The sequence below is a fragment of the Desmodus rotundus genome, chromosome 9 (genome assembly GCF_022682495.2).
Source record: "Desmodus rotundus isolate HL8 chromosome 9, HLdesRot8A.1, whole genome shotgun sequence".
Classification (NCBI taxonomy): domain Eukaryota; kingdom Metazoa; phylum Chordata; class Mammalia; order Chiroptera; family Phyllostomidae; genus Desmodus; species Desmodus rotundus.
Window position 1 is genome coordinate 32,860,814 of NC_071395.1, and position 18,934 is coordinate 32,879,747.

An 18,934-nucleotide genomic window follows, 5' to 3' on the forward strand; every position below is an offset into this window, starting at 1 on the left:
GATTTAGAAAAATAAAACATAATTTCCATTGCCACATTTGTTCTTCCATCTTTAATATTCTTTCTACCCATATTTTAAAAAGATAACTTTAATCTCTACGTCTCATAGAAGACAAACAGCTCAAAAAATTGTGCAAAAAACTGAAATCTGCTCAGATGGGTCAATTGTACTCAGTCATAAAACATATTTTCTTTTAAATAAATAGGAACCCTGTAAAATAGACTATACAGAAATGCTAAAGAAATTCAGCTTAGGGAAATAAAATGAGAATCTAAGGATACTGACCTTTGTCTGATCCTTGAGGTTAGCAGAAGTGCCAAAAAGCAGAAATCTGAATTCCTCACATTTTCTTTACCATAAAAAAAATTGTCTACCCATCTTTCTGTTTTTAACCATCACTTCTCTACTACAAGGTAAAAAGGGGAACTACTGTGAATCTATGTTCGTGCAGACAGTTAACGGAATTAACTGGTGAACTTCCTCATTATGTGATTTTCCCACAAAATAGAACATTGTATCAGATGCTGCTTTTCCCCTCAGTCTCATGTTTGCCATTAACACATAAAGTTGGAAGTGTGACTTGACATAAAAAGTGGCAGAGGCTTCCATAAAACCACTACATCTTCTATAATTAAAATCTTTCCAGAAAGGTAACTTTAAGAATTAGCAGTTAATTCTCAGAAAACTGCTCCCAATATCCCACCAAAATCCACCTTCCTAAAAGTTCAGGCATTGCTTAGGCAGAGATGAGCTTCCTACCCACTCAAAGATCACCACCATAGAACCTGGAAGCTGGCTCCTCCAAGTGAGGGCCGAGGACCGGAATCAGAATTCCTGGAGTAGAATGTTAGGACCCAGCCCAGACCTACTGTCATAATCTGCATAGGAACAAAGTCCCTAGGTAGTATCTATGCATGATAAATTCTCAAAACTATTCATTTCCTAGTAGTGTTTCTATCCCCTGGCCTAGGAAACCCTAAATCTTTTATCCATTCCTTAAAAGGCCAGCTTGAAACTATTTAATCTTTCCTACTTATTTCTTTCAGTCAGTCTTCTTAGTAATTTTAAGCCATAGACAACAGAATGAACCCCATGGAGAACTTCGCCAGCACTCAGCAAGAAAGGTGGCTCATGTATTCATAATAGTTGGTATCTGACCAACTGATGTCCCGAAAGGTAGGTTCATTCATTCCATGACGTACACTAAAGTATAGCAAAATAAAGTCGCTTTTATTACTACTGCTAATTCTCACCACATTTTCCAAGTGAGGAAGCCTGTTTGATATTAGTTGTTCAACTCTAAATTGAAGATTTTTAAGTTGACATCTATTGTAGGGACTTGTAAAAGTTAAATGTGATACCATAGAGTCAATAGTTTGTCACAATACTTGGAACTTGGCAGTTGCTAACTATGTAAGGCCCATGCCTTATATCAGCCATAGTTGCACAGGTAGTACCACGTGATTTTATTTTTAGCCTGGAGATGAAGGAAGGTGACTGATGTTTTTTGCCTGAAATTTCTGGTCTGTCATGATATCCCAGTCCAATTATATTCCGCCGTATTGATACAAGATACTGATTATATAGCTCTGTGGTAAAAACTTTGCCTAGTTACTTTTATTCCCTCAATTCCTTTCTGTAGATGCTCAACATATGTTTGATTAACTTGAATTTGTTCCTTAAAGTGGTAACTTTAGCAGTCCCACCTTAACACAAATGGGAAGCTAATTATATTGTTTTAGATATAAGTTATAGCTCACGTGAGTGTGTCCCTGGGCAGATTACTTAGGACAGGCTAAAAAAAGTTTCTTATGATCTTCAAGTATTTTTTTTTTGAGACTCTAATATATTGAACTCAGAGTAAATAAGGCTTTCATAGGATCTCCCACAAAATGCCACCGAGCGACCAGAGGCGCAAATGCCCCCAGAACACCAAGACTTCAGCAGCTGAGTATGTAGGCAGGTGGAAGCCAGGATTATAGGCAAATTCTTTTTCCTCTGACAACTACTCTGTCCTTCCCACAGTTTTTAGCAACTAAGTATATAAAAAGCACACTTGATTTTTATGGGATGTTTTATGGGAATTCTGACATTTAATTACCTGCATTAATCCAGGCTTCACTCTTCTCTGTTGAGCCTTCCAACTTTTCTTTTAACAGTTAAGGATGGATGTGACAAAATGAGCGTAGGTTTCCATAGTATGTTTACAAATAAAAAGTCCTATAGAAATGTCTATGTGGTTAACAATGATCAGAACAACTTCTGGGCCTCCAGACGGGAGCACACCCTTCCCTCAATATGCTGAGGAATCACCCTCCACTTTAACTACTCCTATGTTTGTTAAACTTATTAATTACATTTGATATTCAGTCTGCGTCAGTGGTCATTACTCGTTAACATCTCTGCCCAAACCAGTGTGTCAAGGTTCTTACGATGACAGTGAAGGACTCCACCGAAACCATGCAAGAGATCGTGATGACTGCTTGGGTGGAATGCAACCCACAGCTATGCCTTTAATAGTGAGCAGTGGCAGGCAAACAAGAAAAATCTGTGAGGAAGGAAAGTTTGGAAACCAAAAGGGAGCAAACAGTAGAAATACTTTTCCTACAATTTTGTGAATTATACCTCAACAAAGTTGGTTGAAAACTAATTCGACTCTAGAATTCCTCAAAGACTTTGGTCATCTGATCTCTACCCACATACTGTGACTTCCAGGGTATGAAAATGGTTGATAAAATTCCAGAGGAAAGTGCAAAGCCAGAGAGGGCCATCTTTATTTTCTACTGCTAGAAAATTCTGAATTTTTGTTAAACTAATCTCATCATAGTAAGAACAGAAGCTCTTGGTGAGTGGGTAAAATGAAATACATTTTAATACTCTTATTGAGATGAGGGCTTCTTAGTGACCACATCCTGGTGCGTGGAGAGGAAGCAGGGGCTGTCCAGGTTGGCCACTGGCAAGAGGAAACAGTATAAATGCACCAGGTGTGGAGGCCGGCATTAAGAAGGGAGGGTGCCTCCATTTCTACTGACGAAGGGACTGAATCAAGTAGAAGGCACAAAGGTAAACTATTTAATCATTGTAAATAGAGTCACCCCGCTGGTCAGGTAGAGCATCAGAGGGAGGAGCAATTTGGAATGCTGAGATGCTTATTAACTGTAAGAGACCTAAGACAGATCATTTAAAACCGGAACAATCTTATCACTGAATTTACAGCCATTCATTGTTCTAACTGCTCGATTAGAGGAAGATCCACACAAGGTCCCAAAATTGGCTCTGAGATAGGTAAGAAGAGAATGGACACCCAGGGGTGGGCTGGTGATAAATGCCAAACTCTTAGCCAACGAAGCAAAGTGGACCTCTAATTATGATCCTTAAATTGCTCTTCTCAATGGCATGTTTTGACTGGAGACTTTGGTAAGCTCCCCAAATGTTTTCAGAGCTTTACTTCGTGTGTCAAATGGGGGCAAAAGCTTACGATGTCACTGAAGGTTCAGTAATGTGGTGTGAATATTGAAGCAGTTGCTTGTATACGCCAGCAGAATTTGCCGATCTCTTTTCCCCACATTCTGGCCAGTCATGAGTATTTACACTAAACCTACACTGATCTGATGGCTAAAACATTACATTTTATTTTGGTTTTCACTTGCATCATTATGATTACTAGTGAGGTTGACCGTTTATTCCTGTTTATTAGTCATTTGTTCTATCTGTTCTATGAAGGGTAGGTTTATGTTTTTGCCCATTTTTTTGAGAATACAGGTTTGTTATCAGTTATATTGATTCACTATATATTAATACTTTTTCATTCTTATTTTAATTCTGAAATATTTGCTCCACAAATAAGGGCCATAGACCTCAAGAAAGCTAAAGGTATTTTTCTTGTTAATAAATATATCCCAACAAAATGTCAATAGTGCATTAAAAAAATTAAAGCAGTGTCCAGGAGGCCTGAAGATACTAGCAAATTACACCGGCTTAATCACGCTGTAGTTCTTTTTTTTACTTAACAGGCAAAGATGGACGTGGTTGAAGAGATTAGCAGACGAACCCACAGATAGAAGATAATCTAGCGATTGGACATAAGAGGTCTTTTATTAAGCTGCTTGCACATGAATTCCAGCTCTACTGCTTCCTTGATGTAAAAACTATTGCAAGAAACTTAAACTCTCCTGCCACAGTTTCCTCATCTACAAAATGGAGATTATAAAATCTGTTTCATAGGGTTGCTATATTAAATGAGATAATCTCATACACAGCATTTAAAACAATATCATGTAAACAGTGAGTGCTCAGTGAATGTTAATTGTTACATATTTAAATATTCTAATTGGATAAAAGGCAGTACTATGTTGCATCTCTCTATTTATGGTCTATATGGCAAGTAAACCTCCTCTATGGTACAGAACTTCTTCCATAAAACTGGTCCAGTCCTGAGGACCTCCAGCCGTCCTAAGAAGAAATCAGTGTGTCCTGTGACACAGGGCAAGGGGCGCCCCGTACAGTGTTCACGGTTCAAGCTTTACTCGCTCTCCTGGCTCTAGAGAGAGAATCCATGGAACTGTCTCTTCACCACTCCCCTGGGTTGTTTTACATTTATATTTTAAATAAAACATTAACTTTGGGTTAATTTTCTAATTATTTATGGGGTTTTTTATGGTTTTATTTTAAAACCATGTAGATTTAGCCTTGACAACTTCGTCTTTAGGGTTTCAGCCTCCTAGAATCTAAAATGTGGTCCTTTCTGAGGTTAAATATCTTAAGTGTTGCCCATGCTCTTACCTTTCAATGTATTCTTAGAATTAAAATGTTTTATAATTTTAAGTGGATGTCATATTAGGAATAACAACTAGATTATCCTGAAAAAATTATAAAATTAGTTATATAATCACTTCAGGGATGCCATTTTGTCCTTAAGCAACCCAGAAAATGAGAACTTCTACAGACAGAGATTGTTTTCAGAACTTCTACAGATGGAGATTTCTAAGTCTCCGTTGGAGGCAAGTTTCAGTGGTTCGAGGACCATCTGAGAATGATTTCTGGAAGAATGAGGAAAATGCTGAGAATCAGACACCACTGTGCTCACAGCAAACATGACTCCCCAGACACTCCTGGAGCTGGGAGGTAGAAGGCATGGGGCGGGGGCACCTATGGTAAAATGACCACACTAACAGAAACCAACCAGATAATTTAAGGCAGTCTCACTATTTTTGGATATAAATAGTTTAGACTTGCTGTCACTATTGATCAGAATTCTAAAACTTCTTAAGAGCCCTTGAACTATTCAAGAACCATTGATTTTTTTTCCTACAATTTTAAAAGTAAGGGTCTGGCTAAGTTGATTGAAAAGTTTGTGCCCAAGAAATATGATATCGGCAGAGAGTAAATCATTCTGCCCTGAGAAAAGCAGTTTAGATTGCATGTTGTGATAGAGACTAACTGTCCACAGGAACCTACTTTTTCCTTAGGCACACAGCTAGGCTGCATTTCCCTGACTCTCTTGTGGTTAGATGAGCATGAGATCAAATGCTACACTAGAGCATGTGTGGAAGTGGAGGTTGCCATTACTGGATGAGGGAGGGGGGTTTCAGAAGAGCAGCTATGCCTTCTCAGAGTTCTCTTTCTACTGGAGAGAAGGAGTCCACCAATGCCACAGTGAACCTTGAAAGCTCCATGGTGAAGACAGAGCTTCTGCCAGCCTTGTTTTCCAAATGACTGCATAGAGTAGAGGTTCCCTGCAACAAGAACCTCGGCCTGGGCTGATGTACGAGTGAGAACTAAGAGTACCCTATATTTAAGCCATATGTGTTTGCCATTTATTACAACAGTTTAGCACTGAAAGGTGGCACACTAGGTCACCCCCAAATATGCCATGTTTTTGTATAAGCATTATTTTGAAGGAAAAAGACTTGAAAAGCAGTAGGTGCAAGAAAGGCACTAGGACCTCCCCTTTTCTTCCTGAAAGCGGGAGTTATAAATCTATGTAAAAGATGCCCTACCTACACCAGGGAGAAAGAAACATTCTTATCACCAGAGACTGGGAGTCAAGGCTGAGAAATCTGTAAAGAACTTGTTAAAATAAAATAACCCTTCCTCTAGTCTCCCTGTATACTTTAGTTACTTTTCCACAATTGCTTCTCTTTGTTCAATGTTCATAAGCGCTTTGGCTTGGCTACTTCTTTGGGTCTCCCTTTTCCCATGTACGTGTAAAAATTTATATGCTTTTCTCCAGTGAATCTATCTCATGTCAACTCAATTCTCAGGCCCACACTGAGAGCCTAAGAGAGTAGAAGTAAAGTACAGCCTCCCAACAGCATATCCCAACTAGTACGTCTACCATGTTTTAAAACTCCACATTCTGCCCTGGCTGGTGTGGCTCTGTGGATCGCGGGTTGGCCTGCAAACCAAAAGGTCACTGGTTCAATTCCTGGTTAAGGCACATACCTGGGATGTGGGCCAGGTCCCCATTTGGGGGCATGCAGGAGGTAACCAGCAGATGTTTCTCTCCCTCTCTTTCTCCCTCCCTCCCCTCTCTCTAAAAATGAATAAATAAAATCTTTAAAAAATAATAAAAATAATAAAACTCCATGTTCTTTCTAAAATCACGTGGGAGTCATACCTTAACTTTGTTTTGTACTTTTCACTTTGTCAAAGGGGCTTTCACATGTATTATCATTAGGAATCTCACAACCACCTTTGAAAAACACTAACACTGGGGAAAAAAATGTATATATATATATTTTTTAAATAGTACTGCAGTAAGATAACTTAAGGAGTCACAATTTAAAATAACAGAGATGAATACACAGTTCAAACTTTTGATATGCAATAAAACATTTTAAAAATTTATTTTTAATTTTTAGAGCCATTAAAAGAAAACAAAAATTAAAGTTTCAATTTCAAACCCAATATGATAGTAAATATACTGTGAAGAATTATTTTTGTGGTTCAAATCACCAATAAGAAGTTATTAACAAAGCCAGCGTCCTTACCTGCCATGGATGACATATTGATGATGATGCCGCCGTCACCTCCATTTTGCTTACTCATGTAATCCAAACCAAGATAGGTTCCACTGATAACAGACACCTAGTCCAGAGGCAGGAAGGAGAAAAGCAACAGAGCCATTACACTCTGTCATGCAATCCCACACCAGCGTTCACCACTATCCCAGGCACCAGTGTAGGTTCCCGCAACTGTTATTAATGAAAGGTTTTGAAATGGCTTTTGAAAAAAAATGTTAGCCATGGACCTGGATTCTCTTGTTTGCTTGAAGTTGTGGAGCTCTCACGTCTCTGCAGAACTTCACTTAATTGTCCAATCTGAGATTTTATGATAAAGACTTTTACCCTATAGTGTTTGTCAACGTTAACTCGATTCTCAGTATCTCCAAGAGTTCTACATATTCTCTTTCTTTTCTAAATATTAGATATAAAATTTATCCTTATTAGAAGCATATGGTTCTCACGTCCAGGGAGTCCACATCCATCTGCCCTATTTAATTCTCTTAGATCTTGCAATATATAATAGTAGATACCCTTAATTTCTTAGTTTTCATTTGCTTTATTTTCCCTAATAAAAACTCTATTTTGCCTTTGTATCTGCTTCTTCCCCATGTAATACACAGGAAGGTAATCTCCTAGCTTTGGTGTAGACACTGGTTAATCTAATTCCGTTGTGGGAATCCCATTCTCCTTGCCAGTGAATGGTTTAGAGACTGGAATGTAACCCATTTTTGGCCAGTGAGACTTGAAGAGCAGTCAATGGAGGGGGTGGGTAGGTCCGGGTTGGGGAAGAGTGGTGGAAAAAAATGCTGAGAATCAGAGAAAATTTTCATTACTCTTAAGAAAACCAGAAAGAAATTATTACATTACTCCTTTTTCATTGTTTTGTATGGCTGCAATGAGTATTGCTAACTATCATCTTTATGATGAACCAGCAAAGAGGATGGCAGATGGGAGAGTACGTAGGAAACTGAGACGGAACCACAAACAGTCCTGATACCTAAGTTCTGTTGTGTGAGGTCAACTTTCACCAGTTCAAGTGGGAGATTTTCTGTCACTGGGGGCACATTGTCTTCAGTAATGTCCATCACTTAACTGTGTTCGTCACAGCTTACAAGTCTGCTTTTGATGTTTCACTCGGCTTCAGTACTCATCACCACATGTATGTGCCTTTTCTGTTTTATTTTAACATTTAAGAATTCGCCACTACCCAAAACAACTTGTGATATGAAACTTGTATTTGAAATCCTATTTTCCAACCCTGGCTGGTGTGGCTCAGTGGATTGAGCGCTAGCCTGAGAACCAAAGGGTTGCCAGTTCGATTCCCTGTCAGGGCACATGCCTGGGTTGCAGGCCAGGTCCCCAGCAGGGGGTGTATGACAAGCAACCACACATTGATGTTTCTCTCCCTCTCTTCCTCCCTTCCCCTCTCTCTAAAAATAAGTAAATAAATTTTTTATAAAAGAAATCCTATTTTCCCTTTTAATTTAAGAACTCTCTCCCTTCTAGCTCAGACTTGTAAAAGGTGAAAATTTTCTTTTGACATCTTAATTCCTAATTTTTTTTCATTCTTTGTAATGCTGCAAAGAAAATGATGCAACAGATAATAAGTCTGGAACTGAGGGCACATATTAGTCTTCACCTTCTTTTAATTTAAAAAGTCCTTTGGGAGTTTTTTGAAAAGCATTCAGAGTTGCCTCTCTGCCTCTTAGGATTTTAAAACAAAGAAGTAAATTGAAGATTCTATTCACTTAAGCTGTGTGTCAGTTTGGTATTAAGTAGGCTTAGAGAGCATGAGTAAAATATCCACGTGATTCCCTTTAAAATGGAAACACAAAACACTAATGGTTTGTATAAGGAAAAAATGTAGCTGGCGGAAGTTACTGAAGTTAGACACTCTTAGCTTCTGCCCAAGTCTCCAGCACGTCTGAACAGAACTTCTGTTTACACTTATTGGCACTGTGCTTTTATTCTCAGGTATTCACAGCTTGCTAACACCCCGCGTTTGTGTTTTCAGCATCTACAACATGCAACCAGATAGAAAATTTGGGAATGTGTAAGCTTTATTTTAATTCTTTTTAAAGCAAGATTGATTCCCAGGTCTTTGGTGGAGGAGGAGGATGAAGAATAATTTTCTTGTCCATTATCAGGATAAGAACTGCGTAACTTTTCAATGAAAATATTCTTGGACTACATCTACATGACAAGGCCTAATGCTTGGTCTTTCAGGTTCTTGTCTTTTCTTCAGTTCAGTTCTCAAGAAATATACTAATATACATGATCCCTTTTTCTGGAATCCTCTGCCATCTTTTATCTTTCAGGTACAATATTTTTCCATTTTTGCTATATTATTGTCTTCCTGCTGTGGGAATTACTTCCGATTTAGCAAGTTCTGTCTAACTATAATAATAGTTCAACTGAATCTTTAGATATTATAGAGTAGCAGTAACAGAAAGTAGTTACTAATTTAATTTGTAATCAACATCTTGGTAGCCAAGAAAAGGGAGTGCATTTGACAACAATGTTTCTATCCATTCCTTCAACTCTTCATTTAGAGGTAGAATAGGACAGAGGAACCCAACTCATACAGAAATGAGGTAGTGAGAATGAAGAAAATGTAGGTTTCTATACTTTGGGGAAGAAATGCAATTTATTGAGTGGATAATATGTAGTAGAACTGTGCTGGATGTTTCATACAAATTATGGTTTAATTAAGCTTAACCATCCTTAGAAGTTACCTCCGTCCTTTCACAAACTAGGAAATTCAAGATCAGAGAAATAAAAGTTCATGAATTCTAAATTCCAGACTAAAATCTAGTTTTGACTAATTCTAAATGCATACCCTTCCAAGTTCAAAAATTTAGTCAACTCTTGTATTTCTGGGGGGGGAAAAAGCAATAGGCATCTCTTTTGTTTAATTATTACATGAATATACTAAGGGATTTCAGTATGTCCAAATTAGATTATAAATCCCACTTGGGTGGAGATGAATTCTTTAAGTCTATTAAAGCTACAGAACGAAAAATAAGTACATTACAGGATGTCCTTATCAATATTCAAAGTTAAATCTACCTCTGCCCAATTGCCAAAGTAACCTTTGATAATTATTACAAAGACTTCTTTTACAGTTCTGAGCTGCTATAAATAAGGCTGCTGCGGTTGGCTTCAGACTAAGGAGGAAGTACGGAATAACCTAATGGAAACAAAAGACTGGGAAGAGGTTTCCTGTATCTCTTGTAATGGGAAGAGCAGTGAGATCAAAGAATAAGGAAGGGGAAAGTTGGTAAGAAGTCAAAGTGGAAGGACAGATAACACTGTTTGGCAATACTGATGTATCAGGAAATCATCCAAACTTTGCATTAAAAAGCAAACTTGAATATCCATGGATGTAAAGTATTACAGAATGGCAGTTTATCCAATAAATGTTACTACTCTGTACACAAAACAATTTTCTGCCTTGAAAGAGCTCATAGCATACTAGCATAAATTATACATGTATAAAAATCATTCTAAAAATACTAATTTTTATGAAATTTAAAAATTGGTATATCATATAAGAATGGTATAAACATGTTGTATGAGATTTCAGAAGGAGAGATAGGTAGGAAGGTTCCTTAAATAAGTGGTTACTCTCTTACAAGGACAGGAACATAGAGAAGTGTGCAAAAGAACACACAGGATTGTATGAGGAGGCAAATTACATTCTGAACAGTGTCTAAAAAATTATTAAATAAACCACACGCAAATATTTGCATTATACGAACAGAGATAGGTTGGAAGGACAACGATTGGCCACTTTAATCTACTCTTGCAGCGGGTGTAAATTACATGGGAAGGGGAGTAGTAGGTTTTTTAGTTACGTATAGGTAACAAAGGTTATATCTTGTTGTCCTATGTATAATTAAACAAACATCATCAGTCTCTGGTGTTAAACTAAGGAGTGGCCTATGTCAGCTAGAGGAAGGCAGATCATTCCAATCCTTTGGGACAATCTTTTCGCTGTTTTCATATTTCTTGTATTGACTCTAATCATTGCACACTTTTTGGACATCTGCTTTCCCAGTGTATACACTCAGTAGGTGTGCATTATGACTGCACCGAGTATAGGCACTTTATGCCCTAGTGACCCTTTCCTATAAAACACCTGGAGATGTGCGTTCCTGATGAAACTATTAGAAATATCAAGAGCGATGCCGAAGGGCGAGAGTTGCCGAGGCGTGACATGTGCTTTCTCACAAGGCTGCACAATGCAAAAAAAAAAAAAAAAAGTCTTGTCCCTATGTGGTTTTGGAGAGTAGCATAAGTTTATAAAAACATACTCTTAAAACTTCATGAAGCTCCCAACTGGCTGTATATTAATTTTTTGTTTTATTTGGCAACCAAAGGATATAGTGAAATATGGTTCATACTAAGTCAGGATAACTACCAAAGATTAAATATCAAATGTACAGTTGTCTTACCAGCAGGTGAAAATTAAAGCTATCCAATGGAATTTAAGAAGTAAATAGAACAAGAACAAAACCGAAGAAACATCAGTAAATATAAACTAGGAAATAAAGTAGAGGAACTAAGTGTTAATAGGCAGGTTGATTAACATCTGTCATTTGATATAGAACTCCATTCTGTTCAAGAACGGATCAAGGAGATAAGAGTCAGCAAAGGAAAAACTGACGCTCAAACAAAAAATATTAAAAGAAAATAAAATCACGAGTTACAATCATTTATAAGCAGAGAGACAGAAATATAAAATTAAATGAGGTATAACTAAGCAAATTTGATGATGTATTAAACACTGATATATCATAAGATATTATTTGGCTAAGAGATATAAGTAAGTTTCGCAATGAGAAAATATTTCATTTCATTTTACTTATGGTACTAGTTGAAAGTAAAAGAAAAACCATAGGATTGTCTTAGTTGAGGAAAAGCAATTGTCAGGTATCTCTAAACACATACACACACCAGAAACATTTTGAGGGAAACTTGACAAGTGGGTCTGAAACTTATTTTGAAATATAATATCCAAGAACACTTGAGAAAAATTTCAAAAAGAAATTAAAGGAAGGTGTTTGTTCTTTCAAATAGTAGCTTTTCTTTTCACTTAAAGGACTTTAGACATCTGTCAAACATGGGGAGCAACTCCGTGCCCTTATCAAAGTGGTGCTTACAGATTCAGCTCTTTTGTGAACTGGTGTAATTCTCATTACTTCCATCAAGTTATTAATAGAATTAAGTAATTACTGCTGGAAATGTTGATTCAAGTCAAACATTTACCAACCAAGCTCTGTCTTTAAGATATTGGACCGATTACGGAGTGAGGAATGAAAAAGAACAGGACGCAGTTCCTTTTCTAGAAGGAGTTCATAATCTCCTAGTTGGATATCGTGAAGTAGGGGCCACTCCCTAGACTTTACCTAGGCCCGCTGTCCAAGCGAGAATGACCTTAGCAAGGGCAGGGTGACTTCCTGCACAGCTCAGCTGGGACATTTTGCCTTAGCTAAGGTTTGGGTTTTACTAAACCCCAGTATTTTATGTCAAATGTGTTTATAAAATGGAATAACCAATGAACATGTTTTACAATGAATGAAACAGAAATTTTCCTTCCTAATTCCACATTTTTGTAATTTAAGTAAGACCTAACTAGTCACCAAACACTGTGACAATCACACACATGCACACAAACACACTGTCATACATGCACACACACTGACATTATTAAGATAAAAATCTTAATAATTACAAAGTTCAAAAGTCACTCTAGCCTTGTTTTCTGTTATATTTCTGGAATTAAGATTCATTTTTTAAATAAATAAGCCAGGGTTGGCAATTTTTTTTTTCCTGTAAAGGCCAGGATGGTAAATGTTTTATGCATTGCGTATCATACATCTCTGTATGATGTACGGTACGCAATTATTCAGTTCGGCTATTGGAGCATGAAAGTAGCCAGAGACAATATGTAAATCAATGACTAGCTGTCATCCTTTTTGCATTTCTTCTCACTTTTTTCAAGCACTGTAAAACCTATTTTTAGCCCGTGAGTCATACAAAAGCAGGTGGCAGGCTAGCACTGCCCGTGGGCCATAGTTCACCAGTTCCTAAGTTATGCAAGAAACTCTGTTCCTTTTCACATTTCCATGTATCATTTTAAGAGAGATTTATTTGCATAATTAAAAATCTCAAATATCATCCTATTTGTAAAAGGAAATGCCTTATTTCTAGCTTTCTGCTAACTTTTTCTATAAGTCATTATATTGTTTCCATGAATATAAAAACCATTGTCCTTGGAAAACATCACAGTATTAAATAACTTCGGGTAATAAACATGGCTAAGACCACTTACCAAATTAATCTGCAGCATTTTTTCCCAGTGTTTCTCATTATTCACTCCAGCGTTATTGACCAAAATGTCCAGTCTTCCAAAGTGGTCTACAACCTTTCTGAAAGTATCTAATGTCAAAAAAGAGACATTATAGGTATGTTCTTACTTTCCACATACACATTTACATCGTCTCCTATGCCATGAGATGAATTTTTATTTACCCACCCAGGTATGAAAATTACACTCTTGGACAGCGACTCAATGCCTTGCTCCTCTAAGTGCGGTTTGTGAGCCAGCGGCACCCAGCAGCACTACCCGGGAAGTTACTAGGAAGGTAGAATCTGTGACCACCACAGACCTACTGAAGCAAAAATCTTAACTTTAATAAGATCCACAAAGGATTTGCAAGTACACTGAAGTTTGCTCAGCAGTAACTTAATGGTGTAAATTTTAGAGAACTGAACCTCCTATGCTAAGAGCTCTTGGAAGTCAGGTGGGCAACCTGCATCTCTCTGTCGCTAAGAAGTTACTGGAGCTGTGGGGCTTAGACTATGATAAGTATCCTTCTTTAATAAGTCATATTATCTTCAGAAACTGTAATATTAAACACATCTTCTTGTGTATTCAAATCCATTCTCATAATTTCAAGGAGTTTTAAGAGCCTAGCAAGTAAAATCAACTTTTCATTTTATTTATTTGATTACTGTAACTTCAATATGTACTATTTCATTCTTTTCTCTTTCTCACACTGTTATTACCACTTTGTGTAAAAACTATGTTCAGCCAAGGTAAAGTGTGCACAGCTTCTGAGGCCTGAAGGTCACTCATTCCATTGTCCAACTACAAATCCAGTTCTTGCAAACCCTCCCAAGCCAGTTCATACTAGGTTTTACTCCCTTTGTATTGAGAAACACATTCTTTCTCAGAGTTGACTTTTACATAGTTCTGTTGATTTAAACTGTTTCCCCAGGCCCTTTAACGCTGGTTCTCGTTCCATGACTTGAGACCATAGATACTAACTGTGGCTGCTCTTCTAAATAACAATCCGCGCTCTAAGGTTTTGGGCCCAACATGTGAGTTCCTTGAAGAAAGTACGTCCCCACACACTTTATTTTGATTGAAACAAAATCACAGAATTGTTAACAACCACCAGACATATTGAGGAGGGCATGGCTTAATCAGTTCCCAAGTTAACTGTCAAAAATTGTGCCAAGATATTTTAATATGTGCCCTTTACAGTGCCCTTTCCCATACTGGAATGGAACAACAACAAAATAAAAACTTTACTTTTCATGGAACTTCTAAGTGTTTCTTAAGATGTCAAATTGATACTAGAAAAGGTTCTCTAGTAGGAGAAAAACCTTTAAAATACATTTTTTTGCATTCCATCTTAAGAATGTTCTCTTCAGAACTCCACAACCACCTTATAGGAAATTATGCTGTTGATATGTATGCCTAATAGCTTCTTTAATTTTCTTGTTTTAATCTCCACTGCATTTCTTACATTCTACCCTCACCAATGTATAATACACCATCTTCTTTCTGACCTAACACTGGATTTTGGTTTCAAGCAACTTAAAATCTAGCTCTTGGTGGCATTTCTGTGCTGTGGTACTCTTTATCATTTACCTACCCTTCCCCCACCCCCATATGCATTTCTTCATATATAAAATGAGTTACATCTTGTCCAAACATTTTCATCTGTGTATTTTTATGATTTCAATAAAGTCTCCTTTGGCCACATGTCTAAACTGTTTCAACAGTTGTGGGCAGTACTTAATCCTGAAATTGGAAGAGGCAATGCCATGTTTTCCTGAACTGCAAATACGGGCTGATGTCCAGACGGCATGTGGATTTCTCATGACCACACGCCTCCTGGTCACTTATTATGTGTCTGAGTTTCCTCCTCCACAGTCATTTATCCTTAAGGAATGTGTTTACAGCCAAGGTACTAACTTTAAATACAGGAAAGCAAAACAATTAAGGTTAAATGTCACATGTGCAACTACATAAGTTCGGACAGAAATAGCTTACAGATGGTCTATCCTGTTCCGTATTCCATCCACATGGATGCTGAGATTTGGCATGTCTCTATTCTTGATCCAAACTATCACGTGCAATCAACAAAAAACGCTATCCTCTGGCAAAATACGTTCCACCAGCATGGTGTTTATAGATTTCTTCTATTCATGCTTGTGATCCATGTCATAAATCTTTATTAGCATTTGCAGATTTTAATTATACATTTTCCTTTAAAACAATTTCCCTTGAGTGTAGGGGAACACTCGCTTCTGACATGCTGCTCTAGTTTTGTTCTCTTACAGAACATCCCAACCTTTTCAAAGAAAGGCACACTTCAGTGTTCCTTTAAGAACAGGGCTGTGAGAGTGACTTTTACAGAAGTTTTTGCTCCCTTGACAAAAAATGTGCCCAACAATTTGCTCAGTCTTTCAATAAAACTTTGTGAGATACAAATATTTTAATTTTCTCTTCTTTTCCCAGAAAAAAAGGGTTTTTTTCATGCATATCTATTTGTCTTCTATATGACCAAATTTGTTTACATGCCAATAGTGTCCCTGATACTACACAAGTAGATTGTTCTATATTAAGTGGGTAGACGGAAACAGGAAAGCATTGAGGAAAGTCTGATAGAAACTCTTCTTCTGCCATTCCACTTCTGTAGCACAGCCATTATTACTTGTAAAGTACCATCTCATAGGGGAAAAACCAAAGAGAACATGTGGCTAACAGTATCTAGAATGTCTGTGATGATAACCCCTTGAGGCGCACTCCAGTACATTTTAAAGAGAAACCTGACACGTTTAATGGTCGTTGGACTCTGTGTCTTCCAGCTTTCTGGGGAAAGTTGTTTGTCACGGTCCCTTAGTCTACCTTTAACTTTCCAAGTTCCATCTGCAGTTTTAATCACTTAATAACTACTGTTAGCAGTACTGTCTTTGAATTCACAAAGGAATTTTGATTACATTATGCACTGCCAAATGACTAAAATAAAAGGATTTCTCAAGCTGACTTGGGTTTCCCCATCCCCCCGCCCTCCTCTCTGTTTTTTTGGCTATTGGGATGTCAGCAGGGACACTACACTCCAAGCTATCTCTAGCCTCTCTCCAGGAGGCCCAGCTGCCTGCTTACTCCAGGCTGGCTCTCTGGCCCCTGGCTGCCGTCAGGTTATTGCTAGTTCAAGGCGTGTTGCGCGCTCATGGACGGATCCGCTCTTACCTCTCAGTTGCTCCCGGTCGGCCACATCGCACTGGATGAACAGAGTCTTCTGAGGTTCAAACTGCTCATCCAGAGCAGCTTTACACTTCATACCTGTTTCACAGTTCCAATCTACCAGCGCTACCTATGGACAGAGCAGAGGAGTCCAGGTCCTGCGCAGCTCGTTAAACAGACACACAAACAGTAAATTAGCAGCAGGACGCTCCTCTTTTGGATCTGACTTTCTGCAATTAAAGGTCGTCTTTTCTCCTAGCCGCTTTCAAGTCTGCTTCTCATGAGAGCATCAGCCTCCACAGCTTTTGAAAGTGGCAAGGTGGGCACTTGGGGCTGAACCTCCGTATCTCCCCGGGAGCCCCGTGGCTTGGCGGGGGTGGCGGGTGAGCCTCGGGGTGAGCAGAGAAGTTTCTGCGGCCAGACGCCGCTCTTACCTTGGCGCCCTTGTGCAGCAGCGCCTCTGCAAACGCTCTGCCGATGCCCTGCGCCGCACCGGTTACCAGCGCCACTTTGCCGTTCACGTGCATTGTGCGGCCGCTGCTCGTGCGTCTCCGCCGCCGCCGCCGCAGCTTTTATGTTCCTGGTGCACTTGCAACCCGGCCCAGCGCTCTCCTGCAAGTGGGCGGGGATGAAACTGTCAAGCCAACCCTGGGGCACCCAGGACCCTGTCACCTGGACTGAAGGCTCCCGGGCGCCAGGCTGCGCGATCTTTGCCTTCCTGACTCACAGCAACCTCTGGCTTCGTTACTGGCGGTGAGCCGACAGGAAAAGCAGAAAGGTTATTTCTTAAAAAGATTTCCCTCCATCAATAATATTGGATGGTGCCAGATGGGCACTGGAAATACCAGGGGGAACACTCTGTAAAGTGTGTGATTGTCTAACTGCTATGCTGTACACCTGACACTAATACAAAATAATGTTGAACGTGAACAGTGATTAAAAATAAAATAAAATAAAATAAACATTTCCCTTCAGTTCCCCAAGACCACCTCCATAAAACGAGGGCAGAGGAGAGGCTTGGGAGCTTGATTTCCTTCGCCTGCCCCCCAGACCCTCTGCTCCCTTGCTCCCCAGGCTCCCCCACCAAAAGGAAACACAGCAAAACTTTAGGGATGTTGCTCTTTTGCGCAATCTAAGTTTTTGTATGAATTCTAATCTCGTAGCGTTTGCAGTGGGGGTGGGGAGAACTGAGGTAAGTAACACCCCTGTTTTTTACTTCGTTGTGCTTTTGACAGACTTTTACAGAGCCTGGAGATCAGTGAACTGTGCCCTGACCACAAATCCCTGAATCTATTTTTTCATGGCTGGGACTTCAGGAGTCTATTGACACTACTATTTCAGATCAGTATCAGTCATGTGTCATCTTGAGAGCACTCTGCAAGAGTTGTGCTCACTTACTGGCCCAGAACTTCCAGGTGGCTGTCAGGCTGGTGACTTGCTGGTTCAATGGAATGCTTACTCACTGAATCATTCTCCCTTCGGGGCCTGAAGTTAAGTGTGACAATGAGGTTCCCTGTCCTCCAGGAACTTGAGAGGCAGCTGTGTACCGAGGTGCATTCAGCCAGGGCTAGTTTGCTGACTTACTCACTCTTTCTTTTTTCCTTTTTTCATGTTGTTGGCATTTGTTATGTGAACAGAGAACTCTATAAACAGTTGGGGAGGTGACCTTTGTGTACTTCTTTGGGGCTTACAGGACACAGGAGGAAGGCACTTGGCTCAGCAGGGGAAGGCGTGTTTGGGGAGGCTGTGTAAGAGAGATGCAGGTTTTCAGTAAGTCACCGAAGCAGGTCCTCAAAGTTGCTTAGAAAATGGGTCTTGAAAAAACATTGAGAATTTAAGACAAGACAAGCTATGTACATTCTATCACAATAACAAAAATTGTAATGTGAACAATCTGGTTCTCTAAATTGAGGTATGATGTTTTGTCCTCTGTGGACAACACATACTGCGAAACAAACCAAACCCAATCCCTCCAGCAACATGTGCAGAACATGAAAGAAAATGAAGGTTTCTTTATCAGGAAAGAACTGACAAAAGAGAGTGACAGGGGAACATGCTGGGAGAGCAAAGCTGCAGCACAGCGGGGAAAGTAGTTCCAAGAAGACAGGAGCGATCAATGCGGCAAAGCGCGCCGATGAGAGTAAGGAAAAGAAGGACAGAAAAAAGAAATGCTTTGACTTTTCTGTGCCTGTGATTAGTGTCAGTAAATTTAGAAGGCACAGTAAACATTACTTGTAACTAATTACTCTGGATTATTAATAAAAAGTACATGTGAGCTAGAGAAAAATGTGAGACAGTTTTTTGTTGTTCTTGTTTTATTTGGTTTTCACCACACAGGAAAGACTGGAGTCTAAGGCATAGTTCGTGCCCCTGACTCCTC

The 18,934-nt window shown here is 39.0% G+C and overlaps 1 protein-coding gene across 2 annotated transcripts in view; it reads right to left on the minus strand.

The window, feature by feature from the left end:
- The window catches only part of HPGD (15-hydroxyprostaglandin dehydrogenase), a 29,592-nt gene extending 12,412 nt beyond the window's left edge, over window positions 1-17,180 (minus strand). Inside the window, exons 1-4 of one of the 2 annotated variants that reach the window (XM_045202426.3) lie at window positions 16,989-17,180; window positions 16,561-16,684; window positions 13,345-13,451; window positions 6,993-7,089 (exon numbers count right to left, since the gene is read on the minus strand). In XM_045202426.3, coding sequence (XP_045058361.1) covers window positions 6,993-7,089; window positions 13,345-13,451; window positions 16,561-16,684; window positions 16,989-17,081 — 421 coding nt within the window. In that variant the 5' untranslated portion in view covers window positions 17,082-17,180. The remainder of the gene's footprint in view (window positions 1-6,992; window positions 7,090-13,344; window positions 13,452-16,560; window positions 16,685-16,988) is intronic. The other variant, XM_024568775.4, reaches the window with a different exon arrangement.
- Window positions 17,181-18,934: the final 1,754 nt, after the last annotated feature.